This window comes from Alternaria alternata (genome assembly GCF_001642055.1).
Source record: "Alternaria alternata strain SRC1lrK2f unplaced genomic scaffold CC77scaffold_6, whole genome shotgun sequence".
NCBI lineage: Eukaryota > Fungi > Ascomycota > Dothideomycetes > Pleosporales > Pleosporaceae > Alternaria > Alternaria alternata.
In genome coordinates this window covers 1285328-1299832 of record NW_017306195.1, presented here as the reverse complement: position 1 = coordinate 1299832, position 14505 = coordinate 1285328, and the positions used below count along the sequence as shown (strand labels likewise).

At 51.4% G+C, this 14505-nt stretch overlaps 5 protein-coding genes across 5 annotated transcripts; 2 read left to right on the top strand and 3 right to left on the bottom strand.

Annotated features, from left to right (window-relative positions):
- Nucleotides 1-248: 248 nt before the first annotated feature.
- CC77DRAFT_1059739 (hypothetical protein) lies at nt 249-1453 on the bottom strand (the record flags this gene model as incomplete). The annotated part of the gene is made up of 2 exons (XM_018528269.1): nt 249-1011; nt 1062-1453. 2 exons carry the CDS (start codon nt 1451-1453, stop codon nt 249-251), a joined length of 1155 nt encoding a protein of 384 aa, XP_018388289.1.
- A 3601-nt stretch (nt 1454-5054) lies between these two features.
- On the top strand, nt 5055-8057 carry CC77DRAFT_985534 (hypothetical protein; the record flags this gene model as incomplete). Its single annotated transcript, XM_018536200.1, has 2 exons — nt 5055-6716; nt 6879-8057. 2 exons carry the CDS (start codon nt 5055-5057, stop codon nt 8055-8057), a joined length of 2841 nt encoding a protein of 946 aa, XP_018388288.1.
- Nucleotides 8058-8070: 13 nt separating this feature from the next.
- Nucleotides 8071-8909, bottom strand: CC77DRAFT_1018822 (long chronological lifespan protein 2). The gene is made up of 2 exons (XM_018524700.1): nt 8647-8909; nt 8071-8507 (listed from the first exon to the last, which is right to left on the bottom strand). The coding sequence occupies exons 1-2, from the start codon at nt 8813-8815 to the stop codon at nt 8314-8316; spliced, it is 363 nt and encodes a 120-aa protein (XP_018388287.1). The 5' UTR covers nt 8816-8909; the 3' UTR covers nt 8071-8313.
- A 133-nt stretch (nt 8910-9042) lies between these two features.
- On the top strand, nt 9043-9944 carry CC77DRAFT_1018821 (H/ACA ribonucleo protein-like protein complex subunit 3). Its single transcript, XM_018524699.1, has 3 exons — nt 9043-9136; nt 9237-9418; nt 9488-9944. The coding sequence occupies exons 2-3, from the start codon at nt 9238-9240 to the stop codon at nt 9511-9513; spliced, it is 207 nt and encodes a 68-aa protein (XP_018388286.1). The 5' UTR covers nt 9043-9136; nt 9237; the 3' UTR covers nt 9514-9944.
- Nucleotides 9945-10081: 137 nt separating this feature from the next.
- CC77DRAFT_931441 (acetyl-coenzyme A synthetase) lies at nt 10082-12563 on the bottom strand (the record flags this gene model as incomplete). The annotated part of the gene is made up of 5 exons (XM_018534214.1): nt 10082-10267; nt 10332-11246; nt 11303-11762; nt 11916-12211; nt 12513-12563. The coding sequence occupies 5 exons, from the start codon at nt 12561-12563 to the stop codon at nt 10082-10084; spliced, it is 1908 nt and encodes a 635-aa protein (XP_018388285.1).
- Nucleotides 12564-14505: the final 1942 nt, after the last annotated feature.

Sequence of the window (14505 nt, the reverse complement as noted above, 5' to 3'; positions counted from 1 at the left end):
TCAAAGATCGCGTCGCACACGTGATGAACTGCTCAAACGAACACACGAACGACAACTTTTTGATACTATCGCCTAACACTATAACAGCTACATGCGCATGTCCTAGCGAACTTGCTTGCTGTAGCAAAGAGAGAGCCGACGAAAGCCGAGTGGAAAGGAACAGGCGTATACTCGGCATAATCAAGCGACCTTCCTGCAAACCAGAGCATGTCAAAAGATTGTGCCGCACTTGCATATCCTGCGCACGACTACTCGTCTACTTTTAACTCGCCATTTTCAGCGCCACGCAGAGCGTCGAGCGCACGGTCCAGTTCCTGTTCAGCTACCATGACCGTCCCGGCACGCGCGGTGCTCAGATAACTCATTTCAACAGGATCTTCCAGCTGTCCTGTTGTTTCGCCAACCAATCTGCCGGCTACACCACACACAATACCCGTGCTTTCCATTGGCAAATCCCGTAGATCCAATGTGATGGGCGTCAGAAACTCATCTCTTGAGCCGAGGAGAGTATCTTGCGCAAAATGCGGCAACAGAGTGTGGTCGAACAGCAATGCCGCAGATTCGGTGTCAGTTAGCGTGAGGGATAAAAATTTCGGATATGGTTGGGTGATGAGGCATTTTACGAGACCGAGATGGAGTGCGTCGTCGGCGGCAGTCGTCATGCTGTTGCGATTTCGAGCTTGGTTCATGCCATTTGCGCTATCCCGGCGACCGGCACACTGAACGAGTCGGATACTGGAATCTACTGTAGGGACAATACTTCGACGCTTGAGCGTTGCAAAGGTCCTGGTTTGAAGCTCTGAAATAGTGGTTGGCGGAGGGGTACTGGGCGGTTGAACTTCGAGTGACGCGGCTGAGTGTTTGCGGCCATGTTGGAACGAGTTGACGTATGAAGAAGTGTCCTTTTCGAACTGGAAACCACGTTCCTCTAGTGCCTGCACGACCTGTGATCGATGTCGCAACGGGACCAGAATGTAGTCGGAGAAATAAGTGGTAATAAAGAAGATGGGACTGGAATAAAGTCAGTCTCAAGTGTAATCTCTACGGCGATTACTACTCACATTCCAGCCAGAGCGAGAGGACTCGTAAGCTCCAAGACGCGTTGGCCTGCGTCAAGTCCTTCACCATCGACTTGCATTACAACAAAGTCATCTGTAGTGATACTGACAGACTCTTTTGATTCAGCATCCAACAAATTGAGAACAGGCACGAACAGTTCACTCGCAAGTGTCCTTGAGCATACTATGGAGCACTCGACTGGCGTGATAGAGATATTCACAAAGGGATGCTCGCAAGGCCAGCCTTTCGGAGGCTGCACCGCACCAGAACCGTTCCCGAAAGCCTTGCGCGTTGCATTGGGCAATACTAGTTGAAGAATTGACTGAAGAAAGTTGCGATACAGGTGCAGCGGGATGTGTATCAGAGCAAGTTGAGTGTCCTTAGAGGTGATCATGTTAGCTGATGTCCATGGAAGAGAAAATTTTGTGTGGGAGGCAAATGATAAGAGTTGCCTTTCCGTATGTGGTGCATGAAGGACCCGCCACCAAGGCTCCCTCCGGTGTAAGACACGGACACTTTTGTTACCATGCAATGCAGCAAGGCGCATGAGGAAGAGAAAGCCCACGTACCAGAATTCGGATGTTAGCACTGAGAAGTGTCAAAGATGAGTCCATTACGTGCTACAAAAATGAGATAAGAATAGGCGTTCTCGATGACGATCGCTCGCGTGCCGTGGGTAGCTGGCTGCGGGACTCTTTTCCGATTCGGTAAGTCGGGTTTGACACGACTTGCTAGAGGGCCCGTGGAGCCTCCAGGAACAGTGGAAAAAACAAGCTTATCGTTGTTCCGAGAGTCTTGGTAGAGCAATGATGGTATGCAGCCACAGATAAAAATGCGGAGGATCTGACCAGGCTATCGGTTGATGTGTTCTTGTCCAACAGGCCAGTGTGAAGTATTGTTCTTGAAGCCGAAATTCATCCCACAAACTGGGTATGTGTTACTGGGAAATGGAATGTGTAGTGCCTGGATACCGAGAGAGTATATGGCACAGAGGTGCTGTGAGCAATCGTACCGATTCAGTTGCGGACCGATGGCATGCGTGAAGGTGACACAATCGCAGGGCACGGTTTAGAGGCCGCTCTATGTGACTTTGAGTCGTGGCTTACTTAGGACGAAATGCCGTGAGTCTGGGGTAGAGATGCAGCGTGGGGATCAATGCAGGTGACCCTTGTCTAATTGGCTGGGAGGCTCCCGGATGGTGCAGATGGGTGAACCCTAAAGTTGGTTTTCAGGGCAGCGTGCGCAATGCGCGGGGCGAGCTGGGCGCGTGGGGTAGCACACTGGACGGGAATGAACACTGAGATGACGGCTGGACGCAAGAATCGGTCCTGCGCGTAGAGCGGATGCTGCTGCTGACGTCGACTGTGAAGGCGTGGGACAGAACCCGGTCGGTGGATAGCGGGTGTAGTGAGGGACAGCTGTTGGCGCTGGTGGGGTGGATCAGTGAGTGCTAGGAAGCATCAACGCTTTATGTGAGTCGAAATGCAAGTGGAGATATCCGCCGGGTGTGGTGACTCGAAGAGGCACTCCGAGAATTTTCCACGATGGCGCGGCCATAATGCTGGGAAATTGCCTCTGTGGCCGGCGGCAAGCAACAGTCAGCGAGTAGATCGAGTCAGCTTTGACATATGGATGGGACGTCAGAGGCAGCCACAATAGTGCATCCCGTTGATGCTGGTGTCATGCAGCACTTGATGAGCTGCAAGCAGACCTTGGGGTTGTCCGTGCTCCATGCCAACCACCAGCACTCATGCCGCGATTGCAATCCGACCTGCACCCAATCTCTCTCATGCTTGAGGGTACCTGATCGACGCCAGCAACACTGCCAGAGTTCCACAGCGTTAAAGACGACGTTTTCACGGCGCCGACGGGCAGACTCTCGGGGAGCCTTGCGAAAACGATCACACGTCTTTTAAATCTCACACGAGATGACGAACGCCATGCCTCTCAGCGTGAGCTACGCATCTGTAGTCCCTGACCCCAGCAACACATGGGATAGCAGCTCCACAGAGTCCATGGGTGTTGCAGGATATGATTGCGTGCATGCGGTATTGCCCTTTGTCCCTGAGCGGGAAGCCGAGCATAGCCGCCGCTGTCGACCGGACCCTGATTGTTTATCACTCTTTGCTCCACACGTCGCGATACGCGCAGATACCACCACCTGTTCCGCGGTCGGCACTGCTAGAGGATAGACAAGAGGTCGGCGATGAGTGTCAGAGCAACCAGTACCTTGGTGCGCGCTGTCGTGTAACTAAAGAGGCGCATACCCCGCATCATCTGTCATTTCGCCTGTGCACCGCATCCTTCGAGGACTGTACGTTCACTGGACCCTTCGCACTGACGTGCACGCGAGTCCAGAGGACGAACGGCTACCCGCAGCTCGGGAGAGCAGCGTCAACAAGGTGGGTCACTGTATCGTCGAGCTCGGAATTGGCCGATATCACCACCATGCGATGATGTCGTCTGCAGGACCCCTCTCGGTTCAGCATCCCGGACCCACAAGCGGACGCCGCATACGCAGCACGCACAATAAACAAGCTTGCGCGAGAGACGCTTCGAAACGTATGCGTGGGGGCTGCTCACGTTCTTACTGCGTCTGGTCCTCTTACCCCTCGCCAACTCATCCATTTTCTCCGCAGATTATAATGCTCGCTGTTATCCTTCCTACGCTTGACGGAAGCCGGCAGGTCTCCCGCCATGCATGACATGGAATTTGTCGGTAAGACATCGAATTGGATACATATGCAGCCTCCAAGACATCAGGGCCGCCTATGAAAGCTGATGATACCTCGCACAAGACATTGCACGATACGACTATGGAGTGCCGTTTGACAGCAATGTGGTCGCACTGCATCTAGAGATAATGCGATCTCTGTGCTATCTTTGCTCCCCAACGCGGTAGCTCGGAGCTCAAGCTGAATTTTGATGGGCATGACTGGAGCGCGGTGCCCACGGCCGGCTCACTCCGTATACGAACCGTGACCGATCATGGACTGCTACTCCAGCAGATGATCACCAAACAAAACGCGACCGATAAGCCATCTGAAAAGAGCCCACTTGGTCCCACAGAGAACGAGAAGAAATTTATTACGACTGCCTGGGCAGTCAAGTCCGCTCAGTAGAAACGTCATGCTGCGTAGTATCACACCGCATGAACGAAGGGCGTGAGATCACGACATCAAAGACGCATTTTAAGGATCTCGTGCACCCGATGGGGTCACACGGTCAGCTATGGGCATACATCTAGCTTTCCTAGTATGGAGCAGACGGCTTGAAAACTTCATGGCCACTCAAACACGGGTATCACTTTTTCATGACGCCCATCACCTTCGCCTGGCCATTGGACATTCCGATGTTTCAGCGTGGGTTTCGAAATGTCATACCCTGCGGTCAAAATACTATCATGTTGGATGGAAGCCGTATGGCCGCGTTGAAGAGCTACTACGTTCTGAGAAGAATATGCCGTTTTTGGCACAGCCCACATCGTGATGACGTTAACTTCAGGGTTACTACTCTGGTCGTTTCGATACGTACTCGTAGTCCAGCTGGAAAGGAGTGGCTTTAATCCGAGCGTGTAGCGACTGAGTGAGAATACAGTGATCCAGCAGAACTATTGGGAGAGTATCTGTACGACGGATGTGACATAAGTATCTAAGTACTTGGATATCAAAGTGAACAGGACGTATGGATGGCGGTGGTTTGGTCTGTGATATAATCAGTCGTGAACCTGTTCGTTTATCGGAATTGATGCATTGAAAATCATTGTTCAACAGTCATTTTGCGCTTCAGAGTGGATGAGACTTGACGGACGCAGTAGCATAGCTTTCACTGGGATCCAAAATGAATCGTGATATTGGTCCGTGCATTGTCGCTTGACTCGCAGGACAGAATGTAGTCGCGTTACCACAACAAACAGACACGGGTATCACAATTCTTATCGTTATCCAGCATCACGACACCGCGACGCTCCCTGTCCATAGTCGCATGTAATAATCATGGTCCGAACACATTCATCGTATACGGCCAGCCCCACGCGCTTCCAATCGCCTCAACGCAGTCCAGCGCGTCGCCCGTCCCAAGATGGATCGCAATATGAAATGGATCTCGATGCTCTGGGCCTCAATTCCACGTTCGAGTCGACAGAACTAGAAGACCACCACCAACCGCCCGTGGATCACGTAGACACGAGCGAGATTGAAGGGCCGGAAGACTTCACCATGAACATGACCTACTGGATGACGGCAGATCTCCCGCTGGCGCAGATAAAATCGCGGAAAGAAGCCAACACAAAACGACCCGTGATAAGAATGGACGCTATACAGGATGGAAGTGAGAGCAGGCAGGCAACAGAAGTGGGCGAGCCGGCAGTCGTGGTGGAGGACACGGAGCAGAGGAGAAAGAGTCGATCTCGCACCACTTCCCCTACGAGGCGCGCAAACGGCACAAAGAATGAGCGTCAGCATAGTATACCAGCATCTGAGCGGTCTATGGAAAATGAGGAGAAGGTTCGGAGCTTTCTCAGCAATCTACCAGACACGGAGATGGAGGGCGCAATCACAGGGACGCCGCTACATGCACCAAGACATAGTTATCTACAAGTCCCACGATCCTCACCTCCGAAAGCCCGATCTTTGCAACCCACCGTCGAGGACTACGATACACCGCGCAAGCCTACCCAAGAGACGGTCATACGCCACACCTCGGCCATCATCGATACAAGTGAGCAGGATGTGGCTCGGAATAAGATCGCAGAGCTGCAACATCGCCTTGAACAGCACGAATCCACTTCGAGATCGCGCATTACCGAACTCGAGACAATCCTATCGTATACCCGCTCAGAGCTCGAGAGCACACGCAACGACAACTACAAGCATAAGGAGAAGGTGTCAAACCTAGAGAAGAAAATGGAACAGCAACGTGCAGACGATGAAGCAGCTCACGCAGCTGCGAATGCCGACATGAAAGCGCGAGAGGATGCGTTGGAGACCAGGATGCATGACTTCGGAGAAGAGATGCGTCTCCAAAACCTCACCAAGCTGGAGACCATGCTGGAAGAGTTTGAACGGCAACGAAAATCTCTCGAAGAATCGAAACGACAACTCACCGAAGAGGTCGAAGACAAGGACATGAAGCTAGAGGAAGTTCAAGCAGAGCTGGCACAGGTACGCCAAATACACGAGCGTGAACTCCACGACCTGAAGGAGACGCAACTCCACGAAGCTGGACATGGTAGTGAAGATGCGGAAAAGGAGCGTCTATTGTTGACCGAGCAACTTTCCTCGGTCCAAGCGCGAGCGAACGCTTTGCAATCAAACCTTGAAGCGGCTACATCCGACGCAAAGGCAGCTCGTGAGGAGGCTCGAAGAAGAGACGAGGTGTATTCCGCTATCGCACTCAAAGCTCAACGCCACACAGCCCGCATTGCCGAACTGGAAGGCCAACTCCAGGCTGCCAAATTTGAAATTGAATGCTCACACGCCGATGTGGCAGCTAAGCAGCAGCTGTTTCATACAAATCTTGATCTCAACTCTCGACTCCGCACTCTGCAGTCAGAGCTAGAGACCGCACGGAGGGACCTCACCGCAACGGATCAGGGGACTCGTCGCTCGGCCGATCTGGAGACTTGCGTGAGAGATCTTCAGTCACAACTCGAAGCCGTCCGCGCGGAAAGTACCACGAAGGAACAGCACCAATCGAACACAGGTGATCTGGAGAAGCGTCTCGGTTCTCTTGAGACGCAGCTTGCATCTGCGCTTGCAGACCTAGCTGCTAAAGATCAACAATTGCAGAGTACATCCGCTCTACAAAGATACGTCAAGTCGGTAGAGTCGCAACTAGAGCGTCCTGGCATCGGAGTATCTGCGAGCGATGGACACACCCCGCAGGTAGCGGAGCTCGAAGCGCGCATAAGATCTTTGCAGTCCCAACTGCGATCCGGTCAGTCCGATCTATCTGCAAAAGAACAAGAGATTTCCTCTTTTGTTGAATCGCAAGAGCATGCTGAGCAACGATTGAACACGGCCCAGGGTCGGCTACAGAGTCTCGAGACAGGCAACACGAATCTTCGTCAGCAGCTCGCAGAGGCTCATCGTGAGAGTGCCAAAGCCCGAGCTGACGCAGAATGCTTCAAGCAAGACTTGGAAGATGCCAACGACCGTCTGCGTGATGCTCGCGCCGAGGCAGATCGCCGTGTCAACGACCTTGAGAAGAAGCTGAACAAGATGAAGGAGTTGAAGATTGAAGCAGAGAACAAATACAAAGAGTTACGCGACCAACATGAAGACATGATAGAAGGACACGAGGCTATGATGGAGGACGTCCGCGACAAGGCGGAGGATGCTGTGCGCAAAGCCGGCGCAGTACTCGAGCAAGAGCGTAGCGAGAAGAGGAGTCTTACCAAAGACCTCAAGCGGGCTAAAGAAGAAGTTGAAAGGCTCCGTGCGGCCGCATCTGCAAAGCTGGAAGAGGAGACAGACGAAGACACTACCATCTCATCGTTCGCAACAGGGGCAAACGCGAAGGATAACGAAATCGCCAACCTCCGCGAGATTATCCGCAAGCAAGTGTCCGAAACAAAAACCCTCAAGTCCGAACTCTCCGCCCTTCGCAAGGACAACAAGACCCTTAAAGCAACATCCACATCCGCATCTCAAGACACAACAGCCACCTTGGAAGCCCAACTTTCCGTTCTTCGCTCCGAGAAAGCAGCCCTCGAGACGCGTCTTGCGAACCAAGCCGCTGAAAACGACGCTATCAACAAGCAAATGGATGAGAAATTAGCCACACTGCTTAGTAAACTTATGAAGGAGAAGGCTAAAACAGTGGTGGGTAAGCGTGATGGACAGTGGACCGAAAGTGTCAGGGAGATAGAGGAAGAGAAGAAGTTGCTTGGCAAAGTGTTGATGAGACAGTGGGGCAGAGAAGAGGTTGGTGTTGATGAAGAGAGAGAGGCAAAGGATGGGAAACAGGGGTACCGGTATAAATATGTCAAGAGATGATGGGTTGGGGCGCTCGTTGCATAGTACAGGCGTTATTGGTATTGGTATTGCTATATTTGGGATGTGACGAATTCATGACCTGGCCTACTCGGCCCAATTCCAGCTTCTTCATGATTCCTCCTGTTTGCCGTATGATATTTTGCAAGCGACGACCATTTGCTTGACGTCCAATCGACACGAGCTCTCCGCGGCCCAATCTTATAACACTGGGCCCAACTATGCTCCTTCTCTTATGGTAACTCCAATTACTCATCCCTTATAGCAGGCCTTTCCTGGCCAACTCGACCTTCTTTGCAAACTCGCCGTTGGCCCATCCTCCCCTGCTGCCACAGATCGCGATGCCGTCGCCGAGTTCGACTTTGTCTTCTACATTTTCCCAAGCGCAAGGGCAGTGGTGCGGGAAGTGGACGCAAGAAAGGGTGCCGGGGCAGAGGTAGTGAGAGCATTGTGCTGTGATGGAACGTTAGCAATGAATATAAGTGTCTCGTGATTAGATGTGATTGTAGAACATGTGCGATACAAGTAGTGTGAACGGGTTGTGGACTAAAAATGAAGATGCGATGCGTGGAAAAGCAACAGATTGACGTACCGCCCTCATATTGTGCCTGGTACCAGCTGCTATCACTCCTCACATTCTGTGGCTCTTGATGTTGCTGTCCACCTCCACCGCCGAACATCTGATCGAAGAAGCCGAATTGTGCGCTTGAGCACCATATGAAGGATGCGAGGACCGCGAGGATGATGTGGAATCGCGCCATGTTCGCTGTGGAGGTGGAAATGTATGAGACGACTACACGACGACTTGTGAGGTTCAGTACACGGTATGCGGCATGCGGAAAGTGGATGATGTGGAGGTTTGGTCCAGTCAATGCAAACAGGCCAAACAAGGTAAAGTGGTGTGGCAGGGGTGTAGGCTTGGCGGAATCCCAGAGCTCGGTGGTCCGCAAAAAACTCCGCTAGAATATTCAAGCTTCCATATCGCGAACTCATCCTACGCGCCAACGAACCTTCACCTACCACATTCGCTCCGTCAACACACATCTCACACCGTAGTTCTTCCACAACTCCAATACCAACACGTTAGTCAACTCTACTGCCTCTGCCCAGGAGAAGCGCAGGCCGCGCGATCCTAGTAGCTGCGAGACAAGACGAGAAGAGCGCAAACTGACGTTCCCACAGCATGCATCTTATGTACATCCCCGACCCGGCAAACCCGGCCAAGCGCATCTACACGCTGAAGAAGGTCATCGATGGCGAAGTCAGCAAGAGCGCGCATCCCGCTCGTTTCTCCCCCGACGACAAGTACTCGAGGCACAGGGTCACCATCAAGAAGCGCTACGGACTGCTTTTGACACAGCAGAGTATGTTGGAAACTCTATGAGCCCTAGAACGGGGTGAACCAGGGGAACCAGAGCTAACTGTGGGCACAGAGAACATGGTCGCTGAGAAGAACTAAGCGCATGAGGATGTACGATGAATGTTATCACACGGACAGAGGACGGCGATGAGGGCTGATGATTTGGTGTGCGAAGTAGCTGGGGACGCGAGAGGGGATGTCGCGAGAGGCGAGCAAGAGGTGGAGGCATGACAAGGGCGTTCAACGGCGTATTGGCGAACGAAAAGTCTTCAGACACGCGCCGACTTACTTCATGGCGGTACGGAGCGCCTAGGTTTTCTCTTCAATGGGCAAAATGGCAGGTTTTTGAATGCGACGATTACTATCATTCTTTCACAAGCAGGTCGTGCGTGTTTGCTAACTGAGTGATCTGTGTCATGTGCTTCATCGCTACATCGTATGTTAATCTGCAGGATTGACTCGCGACAAGTGCTCGACGCTCATGATTCAAAGTTATAAAATTATGTAGGTATTATAGCTAAGATATACATGCGTCGCACGATGGCGACTTTGCCGAAAGAAAGGAATCTACAGGTATAAAGTCGAAGTAAAAATGATCAAGGGAAAAGAAGTAAGGACACCAGACACCATCACCCAAACACCAAGTCGATGGTCTATCCTCTCACACCTATAACGTACTCCTCCTATATGACTTCTTCTCATTCGTCATCCTCCTGACCACGTTCTCCACATCCGCAAACTGCTCATAGAACTTAAGACTTTCAGGGTTCGCCAATGTTCCGCTTGGCTTGATCTTCTTGCCGGACACGATCTGCTTGACAGGCAACTCGACCTTCTTCAAATTTACTGTGGTCTAATGGATGTTTGTTAGTACCCTGTGATTCAAAAGAAAGAAGTGAAGGAAATGGGGAACGTACCGGAATATCCCAAGTCTGAAACACGTATTTTGGAACATGTCGCCGACTCCTCTCCTCAGCAATCTTACTTTTGATCTTGTTCACCAGAGACTCGGTGTACCCGAACCCCTTGTTCATCTTGAGAAAGAGAATAACGCTCTCGTCAACATCCCCCGGTCGCCGTTGTCCTACACAGATGCTATCCGCCACTTCGGGGAAATGCGTCTCAATAACGCTGTAGATATCTGCGGAACCAAAACGCACACCGCTGGGATTCAGCACGCCGTCTGCGCGGCCGAGGAACAAGACTTGACCTGTGATGGGGTGCATCTGTATGAAGTCGCCGTGCGTCCATACACCAGGGAAGCGAGTAAAGTATGCAGACTGGTACCGCGTATTTTGAGCGTCGTCGCCCCAGAAGTAGACTGGCTGGTTAGGGAATGAGGCGGTAGCAACGAGTTCACCTGGTTCGCCGTCGGGGATTGCGCAGCCTGGACCCGATTCGATGAGGGAGTCGTAAACTTCAATCTTTGTGCCTAGGGCAGGACCTTGACATCCGCCTGCGTAAACGGGCTGAAGTGGGTTCTCAAGCCCAAAACGTCCAGCAATGTCTGTGCCACCAGATTGGTTGCGTAGGTGAACGGAGGTGGGGAAACCAACGTCGTAGAACCATTCGAATTGCGCTTCCGTGAGGACCATGCCGGTTGTTCCTACACTCTTTAGGTGAGAGAGTTGGAACAGGTTCCGGGGTGAGATGTTGCGTTTTTGAAGTTCGTGGAGAAAACGTGGTGAAGTGCCGAAGTCGGTCACGCGCTGTTCTTCTAGGATAGAGAGGAAAGCCTCTGGAGACGGTTGGAACGGAGAGCCATCGTAAAGGATGGAACGGGTACCGAAGAGACAAACTTGTACGGATACAACGTACATGATCCATCCAGTCTGTGTTTACCAGTCAGTCAATTGTTGGGCGAGAGATGAGATGGGGAAGGACTTACGGTAGTATACTGCAGAATCACACTTTCGGGTGTCATCTCCTTGTGCAGTATACTCTCTTTGCAAACATTCATGAGCACACCACCAGTCGAATGCACAATGCACTTTGGCACACCCGTCGTCCCACTCGAATAGACAATCAGAAACGGATCTCTGAAAGCCACACGCTCAAACACCAATGTGTCGTTCCCTTCCGCAATCTCCAAAAACTCATCCAACCGCACCGTCTTCGACAAACCTCCAACGTCAGCCGGTCTCCCAGGAAACCTAGGCTGCACAATAACACCCTCAAACTCTGCCACACCACCGCTCTCCATGCCCTCGAGGATTCCCTCGATCTTCGGTCTCAGATCAATGGTCTTTCCATTGTACACTGCCCAATCATCCACAAGAACGTATTTGGGACGAATCTGTAATAATCGTTCGAGGATGCCTTTCGTACCCATATCAGTACTACTCGAACTGAACAGTGCACCGACGGTAACGGTCGCCATGAAAGCAATAAACGTATCAAAACTAGTCGATGCAATCACAGCGACGCGATCGCCCTTTCCCACCCCCCTAGCACGCAAAGCATTCGCGAGAACACCCACGCGTCGTCGCAAATCACCCCACGTTAGATGTCTAATTTCAGTGTTGCCCTCGCGGATCTCTGTCAACGCGATCTTAGACTCTTCTTTGTGGGTTGTGGTGCGGACGGTAGAATCGGTAGGAGAGGCGGTAAAGAGGACGTTTTCGGCAAAGTTGAGATAAGTGCCTTGGAACCAGTGAGGATTTGTCTCCATGGGGAGGGAGGTGTCGACGACGGTGGTGTAGGTACCGGAGTAGATGAGGTTGCTAGCTTTCCACATGTCGACCCAGAAATCAGTGCGTGAGGGTCCGACGCTCCAGTTGTAGAGGTCGCGGAACGTCTGTGGGACATGTTAGCGATGTTGTACCTTGTCTACTGATTGTTGTTGTTGTTGTTGTTGTTGTTGTTGTTGCTGCTGCTGCTGCTGCTGTTGTCGATGACAATGAGGCTTGATGACACGCGACAGCCATGCACCCATGTTCATATCACTGGATTCGTGGGCTTCGCGCAAGGGTCTTGTGCCCTTCCCTCCCGCCTAAAGACGTTGGCTTCTTGTCCATGTTAAAGATCTCGATCAACCATCTCGATGCTTCGTCCAACTCTTGTTCCTCATTCCGCCTGTTCCAAATTGTCACACGTACCTGCATATGTAATCCACGTCTCGCATTGGCATCCTGCATAAACTTCCACATAGCCGTAGACTTTGGATCCGGATGTTCCCATAGTTTCCGCGGTGTAGACACAGCCGTCGCCATCATCACCGGTGTCTGGTACTCAACCTCTGTTTGCAGCATAGTCGCCATGTCTTCCGCGGAGAGTGCGCGAGTTCAATTATAAACGAGTGTAAGAAAAGAACAAAACAAGAAACGAAGTGAAGTGAAGCGAGTGGATGTTGATTGTTGCACTGAGGTTTGGTCAAAGGTAATATTGTCATGATATGTAGCAGACTCTCCTCCTAACGACAGAAATTCACATGCAATGCACTTGTTGTGGCATACTTCCTTCTTCCGCTCAACAACCGGCATTCGCGATGCGGGGATGCGAGAGCGGATTGAGCTTTAGGTCAACAACAAGGCACAAGAGTCTCGAACAAGATGTGCCAAGTAAGGAACTAGGAACTTAATTCCATTGATTTCCACGTTTAATCCATGGGATCTGCGAAAACGCACCTTGGCCTTAGGTACGAAAGAGAATGCTGTGGATGTGGTGAATGCTGTGGATTCTTATGTTTCTCGGCCTACAGAAGCGTCGTCGCACAGAAGATACGTAGCCGCCCATGGCGTGTCGCTCCTCGTCGCTTCCTCTGCTGCTGTCTCAATGATGTTGCTGATGGGATGAGTCCATGCGGGGAAGCTTGGGGACGGAAGGCACCTATCCGAAGCGAACGTTTTTCGTTATACACTGTTGCTTTTGGCGCTTATCGTGCCTTATCTGGATATTTTGTTGGGATGTTTGTATGCATCTCGATCTATGAGGTTAGTTCTTCGCTGTTTCTACAGTTGATACTGTAATATTGTCGTTAGTCGCCCGTCAATTGAATCATTCAAGTTGACTTTCGAGGTTGTCTTGCTCTGTATTCCATCTCATGCGCCACTCGAAAGATTGAAGCGAACACAACATTGCGAAGGCGAGTACTTTGCATTCGTTCTCGTCATCGGTTGAGCACGCGACCTGGACCCTGAGAAGGTGCGATAGCACGTTGCATTTACCAGTGCGCGCATGTGCATCCGGAGGTCATGAATCATAGAGATGCGGTGACGACGCGTATGAAGGCAAACACTGATACTTGTCAATAAGAGCACTGTTCCAATATCGCACCATTGTCTGATAAGAAATCGAAGAGCACCGATGTTAGGCCGTTGTTGTCTCGTCTCTCCATCTGTCTTCTGGTGACAATGCTTCCGGTGCTTCTACAGTCGTTACCCCACGCGGTATGTCGACCGGTTAATCTTTGGCCCTTGCGACAGTTGTAATATGGGAATTGATATAGCTTAGGCATGGTCTCTTGCGTCATGCACCAGTCTTAGTCTCATTGGTGCGACGTACCCCACGAATATTACCAACACACGGTAACCGGTACATCTGCGCCGCGATGGTGGTTGACCACAATCTATGTGAAACTCGCTTCCAAGCATAAGCTGATAGATGGTGTGCCGACAATATCATCACTGATGATCAGATGTTCGAGAAGTTTTTGCTAAGGCGTGGGTATTATACGTGGCATTCTTGGGTCAACCCGTCGATCGAGACCCGGAAGTTCTTGTCAATTGGAGCTGTTTGCGGCCCAAGACGAAACGGTACGCCTAATAAGGCACACCCGTTCAGAAGCTTCGCCTTTCCATTGCCTGTCTTCTGAGCCTCTCATATGGCAGTGTCTGTTTGTTTCAGTGGCCAGTGCCTGATAACGATTGCTTGCGCATCAATACCAACAGGTCGGCCGTTGTAGGGGTGATCTGGATATGCGTTTGCCGCCAGAAACCAGGGTAAGTTGAGACACTGTGAAGTAACCCAGTGTATAAAAAGGCTTCGCTGTCAGCACAACTTATAGATATCCGTGCCACAAAGCTGCTGAAGTACTAGCACCGTTGTTGGTAACGTTTGAACACAGACCAGTAGCTCCATCTCAGATCATCG

Coding starts and splice junctions, on each gene's coding strand:
- CC77DRAFT_1018822 (XM_018524700.1), bottom strand. CDS start 8,815: ATGGCGCGATTCCACATCATCCTCGCGGTCCTCGCATCCTTCATATGG. Junction 8,508..8,646: donor CCAGGCACAATATGAGGGCG/GTACGTCAATCT, acceptor GTTCCATCACAG/CACAATGCTCTCACTACCTC.
- CC77DRAFT_1018821 (XM_018524699.1), top strand. CDS start 9,238: ATGCATCTTATGTACATCCCCGACCCGGCAAACCCGGCCAAGCGCATC. Junction 9,419..9,487: donor ACTGCTTTTGACACAGCAGA/GTATGTTGGAAA, acceptor CTGTGGGCACAG/AGAACATGGTCGCTGAGAAG.